This window comes from Priapulus caudatus, unplaced genomic scaffold (genome assembly GCF_000485595.1).
Source record: "Priapulus caudatus unplaced genomic scaffold, Priapulus_caudatus-5.0.1 Scaffold4, whole genome shotgun sequence".
NCBI classification, from domain to species: Eukaryota; Metazoa; Priapulida; class Priapulimorpha; order Priapulimorphida; family Priapulidae; genus Priapulus; species Priapulus caudatus.
Genome location: NW_014577065.1, coordinates 455,378 through 477,794, shown reverse-complemented (window position 1 = coordinate 477,794; position 22,417 = coordinate 455,378). Strand labels below are relative to the sequence as shown.

Here is a 22,417-nt window from a genome sequence, read left to right as displayed (position 1 = left end):
CATGATCTCGTGAGTATACACCATGTCAGTGTCAATGTCCAGGGTGCGAAATTAACGGGAGTCCGGAGTCAAATACTCCCTGATTTGACATATGCAGGAGTCCGTGTGACTCCCTGAAAATTATGCCATACGAACTACAGTTCGTTCCTCATGGAATTACCGTATTTTTTCAGCAAATGCCCAAAGAAAATTTGGCAGACGTGCAACCGCATGAATCTTGAAAATAAGCACATGCGTTATTGTTAATATCTTTAATTTTGAACTTCAGATGTGGACTCCCTCATTTTGCCGCGGACTCCCTCTTTTTGAGAGCAGGGAGTCCGTTGGACTCCCTTGTTCAAAAGTTAATTTCTACCCATGAATATCTGAGCACAATTACAACGAAACTATACAATATACTTGCACGATGTTGCAACTTAGTCTAATATGCAGAAATGTCAAAGAATAACCACATATCTCTTGCACGAGCATCCTGCGTTCTACAAACAAGTCCTTTATTTAGTCCGACCTTTTCCCCGTGCTTTACTAGTGCCCTGGGATCCATGTGTCTTGCCACCCTTTGCTTTTTCAGATTTTGAAGCAGTCACTCCTGCCTTCCTCTTGCTACCTGCAGCTACCTTTGCTTTAGACTGAAATTATAAAAAATTGTGAAATTGATTATATACATAATTATACAAATCTGCTGCTCTAAAATGGCCCGACTTTCATTTTAACTCAGTATAATAACACCAAATTATTGCTACTACGATGTTGGTATGGGTAAGAAAGTGATACCAAAACCGGGGTGATGGGTGAGAGTTTGCAAATACCAAAACAAAACCGTAGTTGCCATGGTACCCATGTGTACAATAACTGCAATTAATGGATTTTGCTATTGGTTAACATTTATGAAGGGATCAGACAAAAGTTGGATCTGATTTCAATTAAAATTATGTAATATGATAAATCGATATTTAATACATTGTTTTTAATGCGGTTATTTTTAATGCAATTTATTGCAATTTATTCTCTCTCAACAGTGGCTACATGACCATCCACCATGTTAAACTCCAGTTATCCTCGCTGATTGACTTAATTATCTTACAGATTGCTGTCAGTAGCGGTACCTGTTTGATCATTGCATCTGCAGTTACACCTTCCTCCTCACTGTGCTCACTGTCTGGTGCCACCTCTCCTTCCCCTCCCAAGAGATCCAGCTCTCCCTCAGCACCACCTCCTCTTGTTTTCCCCCTCTTCCCGTTTGTAACACTAGTGATAGAGTAGGGGTTGAGGTGCACCTCCTTGTTGTAAGTTCTTGTAAAAGCTCCCTTGACCTGCCATTGCGAAACGAAAAACATGAAATGTGCACAGTAATCGCCATGAAATCTACTCAGTGGTCATGTACAAGTTCACAATACATCACAAGTAAGTATAGAATGGAAGTTAGTATTGTACCAGGTTTATTGGTAGTAAATCTGATGTTTCAATCCACACTTGCTTCACTCACATATATTGTAAGCTTGCTAAAGAAAACTTAGTGCAGTAAATTGAATATTATATGCTACCTTAGGGTTTATTTGGCTCATGGGGTCCCTAGAGCCTGGCCACTGTGTGACTTCCATGATCGAATCAATGTCCTCTCTTAGCAGGCAGTAATTGTCCATTACTGTCATCACTTCCGCGATGCCATCGCTGCCCTTTGTTATCAGTGGCTGAGTCAGGTTGTGTCTTATGTGTGGCAGATAATCCCGTCCCAGACTTGACTTGTCTCCTGATATCCTAAAGTTATTGTACACAAATGAATGTAAAAGTGATTTGATAGACATCACAATGAGTTGACATGATGGCACAATGAGTTGTGATCTAATTATAAAGTTTTATGCATTTCAATCTCTTTGTATACAACGGCATTGGTATATTAAAAGTTAACCTGAATGAAACTGATCGCTGCATAAAAGTTGAGCATATTTATTAAAACTTAAGATATATTACTACGTAATGCTATGGTTGTTCATAGTGATGATGGGGACGGATACTACAAGTACTTAGTTGGGATATACCACTAAGTAAGTAAAGGTTTACCACACTTATAATTAGTTTTAACACTGTCAATGCCCGCAGTAATGCAGGAACACATACATACAGGAATTTCATAAGGCAGTATATTTATGGATGGATCGGGGAGAGGTCTGAAAGGGGTGTATGCTGCTAGGAAGAGGGTTCAGAAGCAAATGCCTGCCAGGACAATGTTCGAATTCTGGAGGCAATTTCCTGCTTGCTGAGCGATTTTCAGGCAGTTCTGTGACAACAAAACACCAAGGTCTAGGGTTTGGGTTTTTTCCTACAACATGTACAATAAATGTTGAACAAACAAATCTCAATATAATGTCAGCTATTCTTTATTGTTCAAAAACTCCTTTTTATAGTTTCTCCTAAGATGGAACTCGTGCACACATACGTAGGTGGCACGTAAAGTGTGCATATAATGTGAATGTTCCTAGAATCTGTGTCCTGCATCAATGTACTCCACGTGCATATGATACTAATTCTTAAATTACCTCAAATTTCTTTTCCCTCCTGGTCGCAATGATGAAAATTTACCACAAATAGTAATAGCCAGCTGGGCCGTTTAAGTGAAAACTTAAGGGGTACAGCTAACATTTTAGGGGTCCAGCTTATGGCATGAACCACAGAAATTGAGAAATTGTTTGCACTGAAATTGACACTAAAATTGTGCTCTACTACACATCTAGGCACATTCATTAGTTCATATCACAAGCTGTTCTAGAATTTTAAGCATAGATTAAATTAGTTTTCATTCTAATAGTTAATAATTTTTAAAAATTGTAAGCGAATTGTAGTGGGGTAATCGTAGCAATGAAACTGCAGCAAGTTCACTGATTATGTAATAGCGACAGCTAACTGGTGCTGTATGAAAAGGCATCAGTAGAGCTACGCCTACCTCTACATACCTGAGATGCATGTGCATGTGAAGATCCTGTATCAGGCGAGATATCTTGCTGGTTGTCGAGTTTTTACCGAGCCATCCTGGAAAGGTGACCATTTGTCCGACATACCCTCTCATATTCTCTCCGGGTATAACACTTGCAAACATTGCCTGATTAGTAAATGATAAACGCAGTTGTAATTGTGATAAAATTGCAAAACATACATTCTCATGTAATCTGTGCATAACACATAACAGCTCAACTATGTTTGATTTATAGATATATTAGATTGGTAGTATATATACCTCTATATATAGCTCTACACGTAATTAATCATACGAGTTTAAAAACCAAATAAGCAATACACTGGCTTTTATAAATCTGTTGGAATTAGCTTTTGGTATAGACAACACGTATTATTGTCGCAATTGTTGATAAATTCGTGGTAAAGCTCTGCCCTTGCACGTCAAAGGAGAGAGTGGATAATTTTGTTTATTTTATCTTCATGGTTAATATTTACGTCACTTCGATAATGGTTATTTTATTACTGAGTTTCGCGATTGCTGCTCCTTTCATCAAGTGGTACTCAATGTATATGTGTCTGATATGACCACATGTGCTTGATTCCTACCTCTGTAGGCAGAAGACTCCATTCATTATGCTTGCGAATCATCTTGTCTACAATATCCCCATCACGAATGCTGTCTGCTGCCTCACTCAGTAATGCCATGTGCCTTTTTTTGTTACCCCTAAAAACCACAACCAGTGTTACACACACTAATATACAAATATATTAAATTTCTAGGATCATTACTCAATACAGCAATACCCATGAATATGGTATGATGTGAATTGACTAGAGTAGTAGGCCATGATAGTACCTACAGATGATCACCAAGCCTGCATTTAGATGGCACATCTGTCTATCAAGATGCCAGTTCAGTATGTATTATATAGTATAGTATTATAGTAACAATTATTAAGAAACCATGTGTACTAGTGTCTAATGCTGTTACATTATTTCATTACATTGTTTCTTTCTAATACTTTGCAGAGGATTGGATATATCGTTTTAGTTATACCACGCTTATTAAATAGGTAGTTCAATCTATCAAATACCACAAGTTGATATAGCCCATTATATACCCCACAACAAACAATCAATACAACAGATAAGGTATCAAATTTCATTCAACTTGCTTTGCTTCATATGGCGTCACATGTAGATAATTCTCCTGTACAAAAAGAGGGCCGATGCTGTAGTCGTGGAAAAACAAATCGGACTTGTCGTTTATAGTCATATGAGCTGTTTCCTCTCCACCAACGAACACCTTCCTGCAGACATCAAATGGACCCTACAACAGAAGCTTCCATCAGAAGATGCGTGGCAATGCGAGTAAAAACACTTGCAGCTAAAATAGTTTATAAATTCTTCTTGTACAATCTCAGTAAACCTGAAATTTGTTTTAAAAAAAGATCATAGAAGTAAACTCACCCATCAGTGCAAAAAAATTAGAAATTATAACCCTACTCAAATTTAAATGTTAATTTATTTAATTGCTTATTGTTATACTAAGTAATGGACTTGATCTGTCACTTCAAAGGTGCATTTAGCCAATGGTGGTAAATTCTTTCATGCAAAATGATACTATTCAATCCTGCTGAACTACAATTTGGGGAATGACTCGATGGACAATTCTCACTCATACGCTAGCTTCTTATTTAGCAACTTCGTGAAAATACCAAAATATGGATTTTCCAAAAAAAGCGTTGAAGATGATATCACCCGGGTGGAAAACATAAAAAAAATAATGACTAGCTGAAAACAAAACAAATAACCAATGATTCATGTTAGTGACATAATTTTTTTGCATAAAATTCTATTGAGGTTAAGAAATTGGGAGGAGAGACTGGCGAGGTCCTGCGTAACATACTGATTCACCGCTGATCATAAATTTTCAAATATAACCTGAAATGTGAGATAATGCATGCATGGTACCAGTTTAATGTCCTTCTTTGCCTTGCTAGAATCCACCTTCACCTGGTCATACGTAAGTGATTTTTCTGCAGCACTCCACATCGACAAGTTGTGAATAACCTGGAAAGCGTGTATGAATAAAAATTCTCAGACTCAATACCCTACACTTTAATATGCAAATCACCCCAAATTTATCACCCCTCCCATTGGTACATTTAAGATATCATAGAAACATTCAGATATAATTATAACAATCAATACTAGAGAATGGCAGGTAAAGCATTGCAGTACTACCTGTCTGATGTCTTGGTTAGAAGCCTGTATTATCTGCTCCAGTGCTGGAGGAGAAATCTTGACACCTTCCTTGAATGCTATGCTCATCAGTGCTCCCTGGTAATGGCAAATCACTGTTACCATGATGACAATAGATTCACATCTGCATGCTCACCTGTAACAATCTCCCACGTTCTCAGTGGCACAATGTTGAACAAATACCATTGATACAGTTGCTTTACTAGTTTGACATCTCAAACCACACCTACCTAAATTGTTTAGCATTTTCATCAAACATATTTAAACAGCAAATTACTAAGTTCTACACAATGAACCCAGAGACATAGATTTGATTTTAGCCCTCCACTCTGCAACGTGTACCTTAATCTGCTCGACACGAGGCCGGTAGAACCTTAGGTCATAGCAGTAGTTCACCAAGCTTCGCATCTTCATGTTGTGTCGATCATTGCAGATACAGATAACTGGTATTTTTGAAGACTTGATTAGCGAAATCAGCTCCTGTGGAAACAGAATAAAAATCTTTACTAACTATCACAGCTCGTGAAAACTGCTCTACATGCCACTTAGACAATGTATTAACTAATTCAGGCCCAGCACATTACAATATGATATCATCAGGAGTAAAAGCAGAAGTGCTGATATATTGTATGAATTCTGCTTACAGTTAAACCACCTCTGTCTTCGTTCCCAGCCATTCCATCGACTTCATCCATGATAAGAACATTCTTGTCACTTGGACCACCTTTTGGAACAAATATATACATGTACCAAATACAAGTTATAGCTTATTCTATCATATAATAATTACTATATAGTGAATAAAACATAACACTAGTATTCCAAAAAGCTCCTCGACGTGCAAAGGCTACAGAAGATACCCATACAGTCAAATCATTTTAACAGAATATAACTTGATTAGTATTAAATACAATACCAGTAAAGTATGCTGTGACCGTGTTGTTGTCAACACTTTGTGTCACCACTTCCTTCAGTAGCTTTTTGCTGCGTGTATCCGAAGCATTGCGTTCCACATAGTTAAAACCTAGTTCCTAAACATGCAAGAACTCTTTTCAGTTTTTGAGAATAATCGATTAGTAATTACAAAGAAACCGGTAATTTATATGTAAATAATTAGCTAGCAAAGGATTTTCAAAATTTGTCATTTTACGTTAATGCGCATGTTATGCTTACCTTACAAATAAGTGTTGCAGCTGTAGTTTTGCCAACACCAGGAGGTCCTGACAAAAGTGCAGCTTTAAAGCTGGAACCATCATCACTAGCACCAAATCGACCTAAAAGGACAGCTTTTTCAATGTAACGTAGATTTGCATTTAGTGGACACATGTAAATTTATATGTATACTTCAGCATACATATGATTGAAATATCAATTAGTACCTATAGTCACAGTAGTATAGTGTATTCGACAGATATGAAAAGACGACAAAAATTAAATCTCAATATCATGCCCTACCTACATTTATTATTATTATTATTATAAAGAAGAGAGGGGCTGATAATAATTGCAACATTCATGAACTATAAATCACAATGACAAATTTACAGTACAATCATGCAGTATACCCCATGCTGCCTTTTTAGGTGCTCCACTCAAGTGATTCTTGTGCCAGTTTTTTAGCCAGTTGACGAGTTTCTTCACGTTGCTTTTGTCACCTGACTGACCGACAATTTCACTCAGTTTCTTGGGCTTGTACTTGTCTACCCACAGAAGGCTGGATGCTGACTGACTGCTACTCGGCTGCGATTGGCTGTGACATTCCTGCGATGAAGACTGTTGCGACTTATTAGGCAATATCGCCCTTGAAGATGGTTTAGATACTTCAACCTGAAAATGAACATTATTGTACATGACAAACTTCTATCATGTTTTTTTATATATCGTGTTTTTTCTTCATAGTTACTTTATTATAATAATGTTCACATAATAATATTAAATAGCTATTACATTTTTTCAATCATTACAAAGCAGCAATGTTTTATCTTTAGAGAAATAGAATGTAATATTATAAGTTATAACCACAGAACAATAACCTTGGGTTTAGGCGATGGGGAATGTTCATACTTGGAACGCTTAGCAGGCAAGGTTCGTATAAGGTCCAACAAGCCATCCTCATCTAGCTGCTTTGTGCCGCATTTCTGAGCCTGCAAATGCATATAAATTCGGCAATGCTCCTCTCCATCTACTAATCAAGTGTGATGTAATTAAATCTACCTTGCATATGCTCGCACATGCTTAATGAAGCTTTTCCTTAAATCCATGCACTGGACTACACTGCTATATAAGTGATTTAAAAGATGGCCTCATTCTCAGAACTTCTTCTCTATTCATATGCACACTCAGGTTCTATACTACTTATGTGGCTTTCCCACATCCCGCATCACATGAGTAAGTATGTATCGTACGTGAGCAAGTGATAAAATGAATACCTTAGCAAGCTTGCTCTCTCCTGGCTCTTCGCCGAGAACGATGTAGCTCGTCCTGCCACTAACACTGGTCGTCACTTTCCCACCGTGTCGTTCCACCAGCTCCTTCGCTGTATCGCGCTCCAAGGAATCCAACACACCGCTGATGACGAACGTGAGACCTTCCAAGCAGTTCTCCCCACCCTGCACACCCAGTGTTTAGTGTTACATGTCTCTATAGCGTCAAATGTAGCCGGCTATTGCACACGTCCTAATTTGCTACTATGAAGACCAACTAGAGAGGAATTACCTCGAATTATTTTTCTATTATTCTATGGACAACATTTTTTTTATAGACACAAGATAATCAGTTATCTACAATACAAGTTGTTTACAATATTACATTGTAAACTTGTGAGATAATGAACTAATTGCCCCATTGCACACACATAGGATGATTACATTATACCATTGGCAGTTCTTTGGCACCAAGATGTTTTGGACCTTCTCGCTTTAGATATGCCTTGTAACCAGATGGGGTCTTATTCTCGCCAGGCTCATTTGACGGCTTAACTCCAGATGTCTCTGCTGCTGGAAGAGACAATGTAAAATGCATGTAGTACTATACATAGTTCCACAATAGTTATGCGAGGAGACAATACTAAACTCATACAATATTAATTCAATATATAAATATATAATCAAGAGCTAATAAAACAGCCTACAAGTTACACATTATAAGTTTTATCCAATATGTTAATTGTTAATTTATTATATTTATCGCTATTTTAGACATAGGATTCATTTGGAAAATGGGAAAGACCATAGTATACACCACACACTAAGGAAACTAAACAGCTTACCAAATAGATTAATATTAGACACTGTAAAATATGAGCACTTAATTATATGTTATAATTATGTTATGTTACTAGATACCACACAACTTAGCTACTTAATATACAGCCCACTTATCTCTGAACACTGAATGATCATCATGTTCTATAATAATTATTTCTATATACACATGCACAAAGGCTTGCTATTCTTAACCTCTTTAATGCAAGTGCTATAGAATGCACCTTACATTTTGGCGGGGTGTCTTCTACAAGGACTTTCACAGGAGTAGAAGGCTTTGCTGTGACATCTATTTTCTTTTCTGGAGCGTTACGGCCTATTGCTTCCTTAGTATTTACCCGTGCCTTGTGTGCTAGCTTACCAGCTATACCTAAACAGAGAGAAGTCAAAATCAATAAGAGCATTTCATATAGTATTATGAATCATTCATATTTTAACTTGTACGTTTTATGAGGATACTGAAAAAAACACGTTTTTCCCCCATTAAAATTACAAGAAGAATTTTTGGGAAACATTTAATTGGATACTGGTAATTACAATATATCAAGCCTAACAGGAAGAACATTGCTCGTCATTTTTGAGTCAAAAATTGTTTTTGTGCACTAGAATAAGATACCTACTAACTAACTAGAAAGGGCAGTTGTCGCCAACTACATGTATGCCCCCAAGATACGTGTTCTCCCTAAGATGTGTAAGTATACGAAGTTTGGTCACGCTAGGTCAATTAGGGGCCGAGTTATAGAGCGGAAAGGAAATATGATAAAGGTCAAGGTCAAGGTCAATGTCAAATAAAGGTTGCAGTGACCTGGTTTCGGTACGCGACACACCTTCTCCCCAAGACGTGTATGTATACCAAGTTTGGTCGCGCTAGGTCAATTAGGGGCCGAGTTATAGAGTGGAAGGGAAATATGATCAAGGTCAAGGTCATATAAAAGCCGCAGTGACCTTGTTTTGGTATGCAACACACATTCTCCCCAAGATGTGTAAGTATACCACGTTTGGTAGCGCTAGGTCAATTAGGGGCCGATTTATAGAGCGGAAGGAAAATATAATCAAGGTCAAGGTAAAGGTCAAATAAAGGTTGTAGTGACCTGTTTTTGGTACGCGACACACCTTCTCCCCAAGATGTGTAAGTATACCAAGTTTGGTTGCGCTAGGTCAATTAGGGGCCGAGTTATAGAGCGGAAGGGAAATATGATCAAGGTCAGGGTAAAGGTCAAATAAAGGTCGTAGTGATGTGGTTTTGGTACTCTGCAGCACCTTCTCCCAAATGTGTAAGTATACCAAGTTTGGTAGCGCTAGGTCAATTAGGGCCCGAGTTAGAGAGCGGAAGGGAAATATGATCAAGGTCATGGAAAAGGTCAAATAAAGGTCGCAGTGACCTGGTTTTGGTACGCTGCTCACCTTCTCCCCAAGATGTGTAAGTCTACCAAGTTTGGTAGCGCTAGGTCAATTAGGGGTCGAGTTATAGAGCAGAAGGGAAATTGTCTGCGGCGGCGGCGGCAGCTGGGGAGACATGAAACCATAGTATCCCCGCCCACTTCATCGCGGGGGATACAATGAGCACAAAACGTGTCCCATCACCTGTTCTGCTCAATTTTGATTCTACATGTTCTAGTTTAATTTGGCATTCATCGTTATATAGCTCAAACACTACTTAAATACAAAAGCAAAAGAAAGACGAAAATAAATCAGAATCAGTAAGTAATGTTAATAATGCTGTGTCTGCTAAGTAACTAATGTCACATATTGATGGTACAGGAGTTATACTGGCAAATGTAAAACACCAAAGTCAGATCCACCTTACACATCCTTACTTTGCTTTTTCGCTAACTTTGTGGCATCAGTGACAGGAGTCGGTGACCTTGATCGTTCATCTGCTGTTTGTTTCCTTGGGCTGATTCTCCGATGATGAACAGGCGAGTCAGACTGTGCACTAATTGCCTGTTTCCTTGGGCTAATTCTCCGAGAAGTTGGTGACATTGACTGCTCCTCCATGGCCTGCTTTGGAGGAGGTGACTTTGACCTCTCATCCGTTGTCCTTTTCCTTGGGCTAATTTTCTGTTGAGATGTACCTTCATCCTTGACAGTTTTTATTAGTGGAATCTTCAAGGGCAACACATCATGCCTTCTGTCTCCATTTACAGGAGTTTTGGATAGTGTTTGTACCGGTTTAGGTAGTGATTCTGCCTTGTTCTGGACATCATCCACTGCAATACCAGTACCTGTAGAAGTCGTCGATATATCCTTGCGTGGACTGACTCGTGACCTCACATACTGCTCTACTTGGGGCTGCAATAAGATCCCCAATTACATAAATAATCACTAACAATATGGTGATCATAGTATATACAATCCATAGATGTCAAAGGCGAAGAAGATCACAATCTAAACTAAACTGAGCTATACTATACTAAAATATCCAAAAAACAGGATACCTACAGAATACATCACAATTTTACAAGTGCTAATATTTACCCCCCCCCCCCCCATTATAAATGCTATGAATGCGCCTGTTTGCCTATTAGTTATATTGACTTTTTACATGGCAGCATATACTGGCTTGTAATACATGTGTAGCAGATTCATCAGACTACATCGTGCTCTCTAGGAATTTGAAAAGACATGTCATTTATGGATGGATTACCAATACAATTGGCATCAATTATGCATGTCACAAGCCGTCATAATACACAGTTAAACTCGCTCAGTTTGTATCGAGACATGTCAATCAAACTGAAAACACACCACAACTGTGTTCAGATTTTCAAAAGTAAACAATGCACAGCTGGAAATAAAACCATTTTAATTAGGCAAGTTCATAGCCAATGTCTGAAATTAGCATCAGCTTTGAAGTCATGTCGAAACATGTTATAAATGTCTGAAGAAACCCTGTAAAAGCTTCGTCTCACTATATCAGATGAGCTAAAAATACTAGATCATTGAACTGGTGAAAGAGCATTGTTAATATGATGTATGATTTAGATGATCATGCATGACCATAAGTTTAACTTATTATGTATTATAGCCTATATACTCTATATAAAGAAAACTGAACTAAAAACAACTGCAAAAAATACCTTTTTTGGTTTCTTTGCGTCGGAGTCAATTACAATTAAAGTTTCCTCAAAGTCACTATCATCATGGATCTCTAATTCATCAACATTATGATGTGAGCCGTCATTTTTCTTCATGTCAACTTTAGACTGTAATCCATAACAGAAACATGCACACTTCATTATGTAACATTCCATTTCACACCAAAACATGTACTTGCACTAGCCAGAAAATCAATGTGATTTTAAGTTTGTTTAACCTTAATTGATGGCAAATAGTAAAATGTAAAGTACATAAAAAACTATGCACCTCTTTTTTCTTTGCTGCCACTACAGGTTTACTTGACCTTGTCACAGATGCTGCACCAAAGAAATCAGCGACAGAGATAGGTTTCGACTTGGCCGGAGTTTTCTGCTTTTTCTTGGCGACATCTTTCTTCTTAGGAGAGACAAACTGATCTATCGTACCCTGACCTTTGATTGGAGATTTACGTGGCGATTTCCACCTACTTCTGGATTTCTTTGTTGATTCAAATTCCTCATCATCATCTACACACATAAACAAGGAATATATAGATCATCAGTGCAATTTTAAATGGTACCCAACTGGTGCACAGCAGCACTATGCATAGATTTGTAATGCTACTACAAGTAGACATGTACGTAGGCACATAATGTATATTCTATACTGAACAAGTGCTGCAGGACCACAGTGTCAATTTGCTACTAAACTGCTATTAAAATAAGTTTTGTTACCTGAGCCAGATGCAAGCACAGCTGGTTTGCTTCTGGTATTCTTGCTTGACTGTCTTGTGTTTGAGGTGGGCTTTTTAGGCAATGGATCTTCATCATCTGAACCTATAATATTATGTAATTTTTACCTGGTTGCCCGGGCAAGAAGGATCTATGTCAAAGAATAAAGAATCTATGTCACCTTTGACTTCCAGTCTCAGGCAACATTTATTTATTAGTTCACAAAGCTCCATGTTTCTCTTACAACCAGTTTTTTGTTACATGAGTGTTCTGACATGCTGCCAGGGAGAAGAAGTACAATTCCACATATGAGACCTGATACTGTCCACCTCCAATGAAACAATCATTATTTTGCTATACATCATGGGGCCACTGGTGGTGGTGGTCGTGGTGGGAGTTGCCAGTGTTTACAATTTAGCGATCAAGCTTGAACTAGCAAACACGCCATCGTTGAACAAATCTCAATTATGGAAATATTATGAGCATCCAGTATCATATTTAAATGGTACCAACAATGATTCCACCCAAAAGAAATCTACTCGATTGGTGGTGGGAGAAACAAACAAACAAGCAAACAAACAAACAAACAACAAACAAACAAACAAACAAAAAACAAACAACAAACAAAGTAAATAATGACTTTATACTCTAAACAATGTGCTAAATAATATTTTTATCGTTGGCCCCCCATACCTATCCACTTCTTTCACGCCTCATGAAAAACTACCTCTCTATTCCAGCCACATCTGTGCCCAGTGAACATGTTTTTTTTAACTGCTGGCAATATTGTAACAGGCCAGAAGCCCGCCCTTACTGGCGAAAAAGTTAACAAATTAATTTTTACGAAAAAAACAGAAATGTAACTTTCACTTGAAGAGTTAACAATTATACTACATCACCACGATATGACAAATTTATCATAGCATACAAATTATAAAAATTACAATATCTCTCTTTCTGTCAGTGTACCATACCGTGACCCTGGTGTATCGATACACTTCTAATAAGACCGCATAATTTACATCAGTCGGGATCACCACTCACTGGACAACTCACAGATACTGCTGGTTTTTATTTCATGACATATGATAATGGAATGCTTTGCACTAATTACAATGCCTTATGATTTGCTGCCGTATAACAAATATATATATATATATATATTGGCAAAAACTTGTGTAAATAAGCAAAACAAAAATATTTTTCCATACCCGTGTCAGATACAATCACAACTTGCTGTTTTTTGGTTTTCCTGGTTAAGCGTTTCACATTCTTCTTGGGCAATGGGTCTTCGTCATCTGATTCTATAAGATATATATATATATACACACAGCTTGCTACATTAGTCACATCACGGCAAACATCCCAGATAATTCTTATTCACAAAAAACTAGCATTTGATTTTACAGTCATGCAACTTTTAGAGAATAATCAATACATAGGTGTGTATAAAGCACCAAATTCATTGCCATATCTGATTTGTAGATATTCTGTGGAAATGTTATAATATACGAATTTATTGTGTGCTTGTTCATTAATTATATAATGAATTCCAACATGATTGTTAACGTACCAGACTCTATAATTACCCTCTTCTTTGATCTTGACTTCTTTTTAATGTCTTCGTCTGAGCTCTCCACCTCAAGCACAAAATATCAAGTTACATTAAAAGCTGGCAAGGATCTCGCACCATACAACATGTACAGCCTGTATTTAGGAAAAGGGGTGTATATTAGAGAGAACACACGAGTGGCTATAAGATGTAATAACAGCAGGATACAGCAATACAACCTAAGCAGTAATGGATGTGTAGGGCTTCTAAATAAGCAGAAGCATATGAAAGTGTGACCAAGCACAAAATGTGACAATGTGCTTAGAAGCCTACAATACATTATATTCATGTAAATTTGACAGAAAAAGTAATGGTCTAAAAGACTGCAATTCCAAATTTCAAGATAGACACTTTCTTCTTGTTTGTAAAACCATTTTGCATTAAATCTCATATGATAATTGCATGGGTTGCTGGGATACATAACTATGCTAGGCAGGGTGTATAGTGATTACAAACAACAAAGATACCTGTGCTAAGGACATATAGCAACAATTAAGTACCTGTTTTCTTTTGCTAGATCTTTTCCTCGTCTCGTCTCGCACTGATATTGGCTTCTGGGATTCAGTCAATTTTGTCCGTGTGGACGTTTGCCCACCAAAAAAGTTTCTGATATCCTGTAAAACAATAAAATACGATATATGCACAATGAATGTTATACAAAACTACAGTCAATTGACACAGGCAATTATGCTCCATAGGTTTCCATTCATGAATATAGCTTGAAGATTACCACATCGTTCATCCACGTATGGAATATTATTGACTCACACAGTAAATATGATGTGTCATGGCCACTTAATATAACTGGCTCATGTGGCTTCAAGTAGTGTATTTCAGTCCTGTGTATAAGATTATTGACACATCTTATGGAGACGGCAAGGAGAAAGGGTGGAGATGTGATGGGGGAGAAACAATTAAGGTAAAGAGAGGATGGGTGGTAGAGGTGGAGACGATGTAAGGAGGGAAGAGATGGCAGGAATGAATGGAAACGGGTAAGGATATGTACATGGAGAGGAAGGAGAGAAGGTTGATGAGTTCGAAGATGAGAGATGGGAAAGACAGATAAGTTGGAGAATGGGAAAGGAGAAATTGGAGCAGAGTAGCTGAAGACGAAGACATATCATGTAAAGAATTGGGAAGGAGGTGGAGGGATGTGGCAGATGGGTTATGACGTAGAGCTAAGAAAATGGAGGAGAAAGCGAGAGGCGTGGGGTATATAGGTAAAGGAAAGGGGAGAAGTTTGATGGGGGAATACAAAGATGTGGAGAAGGGGTAAGGAGGGGGAGAACAATACAGAATTACGTCCCCAGAAAGGGTGAGGGCAATTTTTCTTTTGATTATTCACGAGCAGTACAGCTACCACACACTACTAAATCACAGGCAGTAGTGCCAGCAGTCCCACTACTAGTACTATAGTCACTATGAGTACTATAGTGCCGGTGCCATTAGAGATTGTTGGCTGGTTAGTCTAGACTCTAGAAACTAGAGCTGTCAGAGTCAAGTGCTTTGTACGTCGTCATTTGCGTATTGCGAGGTCCCAAACTAGGATTGACCATCTCCGTCGATGTCGATGAGGAGCTCATGTCACTTAGTGACTTAGCTAGACTTAGTCTTTACATTAGCCTTTACTTTAGTAGCTATAAGTAGGGCTTACTTAAGCCTAAACTGACTAAAGTTAAGGCTAGGCAGCAGGCTTAGCTAGTACTAGTAGTACGAGTAAGATATCAACCCGGCCTAGCCAGTCGCAGTAGCCATGGCCTACTCCCCCGCCTAGACCCTAGGCTAGCCGCTAGGGCCTAATTAAATAAATAAAATAATGACATATCGTATATGTTACTGCCGAATTTGGTTTATTATAAATTCATTGCGACTGTATCATGGTGCTGCCACTAAATAGTGTAGTTTGTTGAAAAGACGCGTAGCGAGAGGCTTACAAGCATGCGCGTTAATCACTTCCCAGAAGCCAGCCAGGCAGGTACACGCGACAGCCACAAATCACGTATCAGTGTGCGCGACACGTTCTTTATTAAGACAACGACATTTCCATAGACACCCAGACATCTCAGCGATGTAAGTAACACATATAATAGTTAATACTCTAGTTTGTGGTAAATTACTATAACGGTTTGTTTGTTACGCATGTAACACTTGTTATAGCATAATGTTTAACGCTTGCATATTTTTCTTTGTAATTTCAGTTAAAACCACACAACCACAACCATGTACAGTAGAGAACAAACAAATGTAAATAAGACTATGTGTGCGTATTTCACGCTGAAACAGTTTTAAATCGACAAAACTCAACGTCAGACAATGTAGCCGGACGGTTACATAGTTTTAAATCGCCGTACGTCTCAATAAGACATTCAGAATGGCAAGTGGTGGACAGAACTCGGCTCGTCACGACGAGAACGTTCTGAAGAAAATGGGATCAACGTGCGGGCGAGCTAAGGCAATGCTAACGAGAGTATTAAACGACATCCGTGATTTGATGAGTATCACGCAGAATTTGAACAAAGTGCAAGTAAAGATTCTACATTTGGACGAAGAATTGTCGATGTACATGCAACGGCAAGCCGAATATCATGCACTGCTCACCGATGAGGCTGACGTGCAGAATTCAGTAATCGATTCAGTGATCGACGAAGTTGCTCAAATGCGGAAACGGGTTGAGAATTGGGTGGCTGAGGTGCAATCTGCACAAGATGAAATTCGCCCTGACGACTCTGCCAGCAATGTCAGTCGTCGTACACTACATTCCAAGGCAAAAAGTTACTCGTCGAATGCTTCAAGAACCAGCTCTGTTATGAGCGAACGCCTCAAGGCATCGGCTGAGAGGGCTGCTCTAGAAGTAGAAGCAGCCTCGCTTGCAACTCGACGATCACTTGAAAGAGAAGAGCTGGAATTGAAACAGCGTCGCAGAGAACTCAATCTTCAGGAGAGCATAGCAAAGGCTGAGGCTCATGAGCGAACAAACTCGGAGGCTGAGGGAACTCTACGTGGAAGGTCGGATATTGGTACCACGTACACATGTCTTACACTGGACGCGTCCGATAGCCAACGTAGGGCACTCCACTGAGGCACAACGAATTATTCAACCCAATTTAAACGTAAGACAACCCACAGCAATGAGGGCAGATCACCGACCGACACAAACCAGCAAACTGGACTCTACAGGTCAACAAGGAATAGGAAACATTCTCGTTCAGATGCTTAATGACACTAGGGCACAACAGCAATCTTTAGTAGAAGCTCTACAGCTACCAAAAACCGAAATGATGTCATTCGATGGTGATCCTCTCAAGTACTGGGGTTTCATCCGTGCCTTTGAGAACATTGTGGACAAAGATACCATAAGCAGTGAAGCGAAACTTGCCCGACTGTTGCACTACTGTACAGGGCCCGCAAGGAAGCGAATACAGTGCTGTAGTGTGATGGAACCTGCCGAAGGATATGCTCATGCGAGGAGTCTCCTCAAGAGCCGATTTGGAAGCTCTTATCACATATCAGAAGCTTGGATAGAGAAGATCAATCGTTGTCCTGATGTAAATGGCAGTAAGGCTTTGCGGGACTATGCTGATGACCTGCGCATTTGCAGAAAGACGTTATCCACCATGGGGAATCCCGGTGAGCTGAACAACAGCAGGAGTCTTCTTCAGATAGCTGAGAAACTACCAATGGACTTGCGCCAATGTTGGGCAAAGAAAGCTTACCATATTAGGACAAAAGATGAGTGAGTCCCTAACATCGATGATATGGTTGAGTACGTCGACGCAGCAGCAGACCAAGCGAATGACCCAGTCTTCGGCAAGCTCATGCAGGAAAGGGACAAGCAACAGCACAAGGACACGTCAAATAACAAGAAGGGGAAGCAGCGTTCTACCTTTAACATTCAGGTAGATCAATCTGCCACTAAGTTTGTCACCCGTCAAGCGCAGACAGTGCCATGAACCCCATGGCGACTGAAACCCACGTCACTATTGTGGCGGCCGTCACTCGTTGTTTGGCTGCAATGGCTTCAAGTCACTGAGACCCGGCGAACGGCTAGATTTTGTGCAAAGTAAACATCTTTGCGTAAATTGTCTGTGCTCTGGACACCGATCTGCTGAGTGCTCCCGGAATGAATTCAGTGTGCACTGTGCGGCGTGCCTGGCTGTGGACAGAAGCATACGAAATTTCTGCATCTTCCACGTCCAAGAGACAATGTGGTAATGGCTTCAACAATACCAAGGAACGACATCGATCAGCAACAATGAGAGTGACAGACAATTTCAGACACTTGCCAACCTTCGAACACCCACAGCGAGCACCTCAACAAATGCAACATGTAGTCGCTCTGAGGCCGACGTGGGTAAGGTGGCTCTCCCTATTGTGCCAGTTAAGGTTCGAGGATATGGAGCCATCGGTTTTATGACGACATATGCCCTGCTTGACTCAGGATCCACTCAGAGCTTCTGTTCAGAGGAGCTGGTGAAGAGACTAGGAGTACCTGGGCGACATAATACAATAACGCTTACAACCCTAGACAACAAGGACGTTTTCCCTGACACCCATGTAGTAAGTCTTGAAGTGGCAGACTTGGAGAATGAAAATCTCATATCCATGTCGCATGTTCTCACTAGGCCCAAGCTCCACATCAGCAGTGACAACCTTGTGACAAGAGCAGACCTCGACAGGTGGCCACATTTGCAGGACATTAATATACCAGACATAAACACTAAGGAGGTTCACCTACTTATTGGTCAAGATAACCCTGCTGTATTGATATCTACGGAAGTCCGTGAAAGAGGTTCAGGAGCACGTACGCAACTAAGACCATTTTGGGCTGGACTCTCAATGGTCCAATGGAAGCAGGGCCCTCAACTCGTATTTCCTCACACTTTATCGATGCCGATGCTATTCTTCAACGCCAAGTGGAAAGGTTTTGGAAGCTGGACGATGTGGGAGGAGACACCATCGGAATGTCAGTCAGTGATAGAAAGGTTATCTCTATCTGGGAGCAATCATTGCATTTTGAGAACGAACATTATAGCATGAATATTCCCTTCAAGCAGCGACAGCCCCTTCTTCCTGACAACAAGTCGCTGGCTGAACGTCGGCTGCATCTCTTAAGTAAGCGGCTTAGAAAAGATAACAGTTTACAAGACAAGTACGTTGCCGGAATAGTAGAAATGCGCAATAAGAGGTATGCAAAGATTGTACCGCCCGAGGAGCTAAATCGCACTGATACCTGCCCCATCACCCCGTCATACATCCCAGAAAACCTGGGAAGGTGAGAGTTATATTTGACTGTGCAGAAAAGTACAGCAGAACATCACTTAATGATGTGGTACACCAGGGACCGGATCTAGCCAACAAGCTGGTTGGAGTACTGCTTCGATTCAGGCAGGAACCCATATAGTCTTTATGGCAGACATTGAAGGAATGTTTCACCAGGTCTTGGTCAACCAAGATGACAGAGATACACTCCGTTTCCTTTGGTGGAAAGATGACAGAGATACACTCCGTTTCCTTTGGTGGAAAGATGACAGAGATACACTCCGTTTCCTTTGGTGGAAAGATGACGACCCGACAAAGTGTGTACATGTGTACCGAATGACCGCACATCTGTTTGGAGCAGTGTGGAGCCCGAGTTGTGTGAATTTCGCGCTAAGGCGTACTGCATCTGATAATGCTTGGAAGTACAGCGCTGACACCGTCAACATGGTTGACTAGAATTTCTATGTTGACGATTGTCTAATGTCAGTCTCAGATGCTACAAAGGCAATAGAACTTGTTAAACAGCTACGAGAGATGCTTGCCATAGGTGGGGTTTGCCTCACCAAGTGAATCAGCAATTCACGTAAAGTACTACGCTCGGTTCCATAGTCAAGGTTGGCCAAGGAAGTCGTGTCTCTAGATTTAGACAAGGATCCTTTGCCTGCCGAGAGGGCGCTTGGAGTACTCTGGAATACAGAAACTGACATGTTTAGTTTCGATGAATAACGTGAAAGACAAGGCTCTCACTCGACGAGGCTTATTGAGCATTGTAAGCTCAGTATATGACCCCCTGGATTTTGTAAGCCCATACATACTGAAGGCTAAGGTTCTCTTCCAGAAGCTGTGTAGACTCGGGACTGGCTGGGATGACCCTATGCCTGAAGCTATAGCCAATCAGTGGGCCTGGTTGATAGGAGACCTACCATTGCTTTGTGACATGTCGATCCCGCGCTCCATAAAACCAACAGCACTAGACGATACAAATTTGGCGCAGCTACATCTTTTTTCAGATGCCTCGGAGAGTGGTTATGGAACTGCAACATACTTGAGGATTGTGGATGGTTTAGGACAAGTGCATTGCAACCTTTTGATGTCAAAGGCCAAAGTAGCGGCCTTAAAATCTACGACAATACCACGCCGCGAATTAGCAGCAGCTGTGCTATCTGTCAAACTAGATGAAATAATACGCCGAGAATTGACAATGACACTGCTGGACTCAGTTTTCTGGAGGGACAGCATGATAGTCTTACACTAAATAAGAAATGACGACAAGCGGTTTCAGACGTTTGTTGCCAACCGCGTTGCCGAGATTCGTGAGCACTCATTACCCACTCAGTGGCTAAATGTGAATACTCAATCCAATCCTGCAGATGACGTTTCACGAGGACATACTGTACGAACAAGAGCTTCTTGACAATGAGTGGTGGATACATGGGCCCAGCTTCCTATGGCAGAAGGAAGCGACTTGGCCAGCCTTTTTGAACAGCTTGCTTGATCAGCAACAACTTAATGATGAAGGACTTGTCACCCTCATGTGCATCGTAGAAGGCATCATGAATGGTCATCCCATTACCAAACTATCCGATGACCCACGTGACGCAGCTCCATTGACACCTAACCATCTGCTGTTACTTCGCTCTGGTCCATCCTTCCCACCTGGAATCTTCGTTAAGCAGGATTTTTACCGCAAACGATGGCGCCAAGTTCAGTATCTGGCTGACGTATTCTGGCAACGTTAATTGGCTAAAGAGTAAAGGAATATCTGCCATCGCTACAGGAAAGGCAGAAATGGTTGAGCGCAGAAAGGAATCTGCAAGTTAAATTGCCTTAGTTGGTGATCTCGTACTGATCAAATACGGGAAATTAGAAACGTTTCTAAATATTTTTGTCGCCGGTCGTTGTCGCGTGTGACGTTGTGACTTGTGTGTGCAATGGCTCATACTCATAGTCATACTGGTACAAGTAGCGTTTACACACCCATGTCGTAAGTTTGGTTAGGGTTAGGGTTATGTTTAGGGTTAGGGTTTTTAAACCTGGGGTTGTAAAATAGGAATGGGCCGTCATGCTCATACTCATAGACTAGTCATAGGAAACAATAGTTTCTAATTCTCTGAAACGTCGTTTGTCGTTACGGTCGGTCGCTGTCGCTGCAGTGTGTCTAGGCCTTTAATGTTTAATGCTTGGCGTATTTTTCTTTGTAATTTCAGTTAAAACCACACAACCACAACCATTACCAATTACCATGTTGATGTTGTACACTGTACACAGTACAGTAGAGAATAACGAACAAATGTAAATATTAAGACTGTCACTATGTGTGCGTATTTCTCGCTGAAACAGTTTTAAATCGACAACACTCAACGGCAGACAACGTAGCCGGACGGTTACATAGTTTTAAATCGACAACACTCAACGGCAGACAACGTAGCCGGACGGTTACAGCATATCTCCCCCAATGTCCACGGAGAGCACCCATAATATTATAGTTATTCTCATTAACTCGAGCCGTGTAATGACAGAGGAAGAAGCATCAGCAATCACAAACACTTACCATTTTGTACGACAGTGGCTCCGCAGTCCGCAGGCAGTAGCAAATTCCCGCGTGATTTTTGGAAAACACGGAACCGCTGCAAGATTATTCTTTTGACTCACACTAGGCGGCGCTAAGGAGTTGCCATAGATACTCGTACGCAATCATTGCTCTCAACGTACGTAACGCCGGTAGTATGTAAAATTACATTAAAATTACATTAAATATCCCATAAAGCAAACACGCTACCACAGTTGTAACTTGTACTTGTAGTTAAGTGTCTGTTATGTATATAATATGAACGACTGAGTAACTTCATGTATGATGTAGACCTAAAAAGTAAAATAGATTTTCTTGTTATTGTCAATATTGAATATTGTCAATGTTATTACTGCCTGCGGCAACTGTACGCGGGCTATAGTTACTAGAGCTACCCTAACCCTAACAGTAACACTAACCCTAACCCTAACCCTAACCCTAACCCTAGCCACAAGTTCCCATCTCGCTTAACACTACGTGGCGAGAGGCTACACGGCCTACGACGTGTAACAGTCGGAGAGCCTGCACGGTCGGTTTAACCCTAACCCTAACCCTAGCCACAAGTTCCCATCTCGCTTAACACTATACGTGGCGAGAGGCTACACGGCCTACGACGTGTAACAGTCGGAGAGCCTGCACGGTCGGTTTAACCCTAACCCTAAACATACCTCATATAAAAATATAAACA

At 40.3% G+C, this 22,417-nt stretch overlaps 1 protein-coding gene across 3 annotated transcripts; it reads right to left on the bottom strand.

Moving 5' to 3' along the window:
* Positions 1-283: 283 nt before the first annotated feature.
* Positions 284-21,754, bottom strand: LOC106821413 (replication factor C subunit 1-like). Of its 3 annotated transcripts, none has more exons than XM_014826217.1 (25): positions 21,712-21,754; positions 14,402-14,515; positions 13,863-13,929; positions 13,501-13,593; positions 12,293-12,394; positions 11,847-12,085; positions 11,561-11,686; positions 10,298-10,772; positions 8,710-8,850; positions 8,092-8,213; positions 7,647-7,826; positions 7,251-7,361; positions 6,783-7,044; positions 6,391-6,491; positions 6,134-6,248; positions 5,862-5,941; positions 5,560-5,697; positions 5,200-5,295; positions 4,927-5,025; positions 4,128-4,282; positions 3,559-3,676; positions 2,952-3,097; positions 1,545-1,758; positions 1,107-1,313; positions 284-629 (listed from the first exon to the last, which is right to left on the bottom strand). In XM_014826217.1, the coding sequence occupies exons 1-25, from the start codon at positions 21,712-21,714 to the stop codon at positions 495-497; spliced, it is 3,639 nt and encodes a 1,212-aa protein (XP_014681703.1). In that variant the 5' UTR covers positions 21,715-21,754; the 3' UTR covers positions 284-494. The 3 variants fall into 3 exon arrangements, with proteins under 3 accessions (XP_014681703.1, XP_014681688.1, XP_014681695.1); XM_014826202.1 differs by lacking the exon at positions 21,712-21,754 and adding an exon at positions 21,601-21,640; XM_014826209.1 differs by lacking the exon at positions 21,712-21,754 and adding an exon at positions 21,601-21,640 and having other exon boundaries at positions 8,092-8,210.
* Between the last annotated feature and the right edge of the window lie 663 nt (positions 21,755-22,417).

Coding starts and splice junctions, on each gene's coding strand:
- LOC106821413 (XM_014826202.1), bottom strand. CDS start 21,636: ATGGGTGCTCTCCGTGGACATTGGGGGAGATATGCT. Junction 11,687..11,846: donor TGGCAGCAAAGAAAAAAGAG/GTGCATAGTTTT, acceptor TATGGATTACAG/TCTAAAGTTGACATGAAGAA. Junction 8,851..10,297: donor AAAGTTAGCGAAAAAGCAAA/GTAAGGATGTGT, acceptor CTCTCTGTTTAG/GTATAGCTGGTAAGCTAGCA.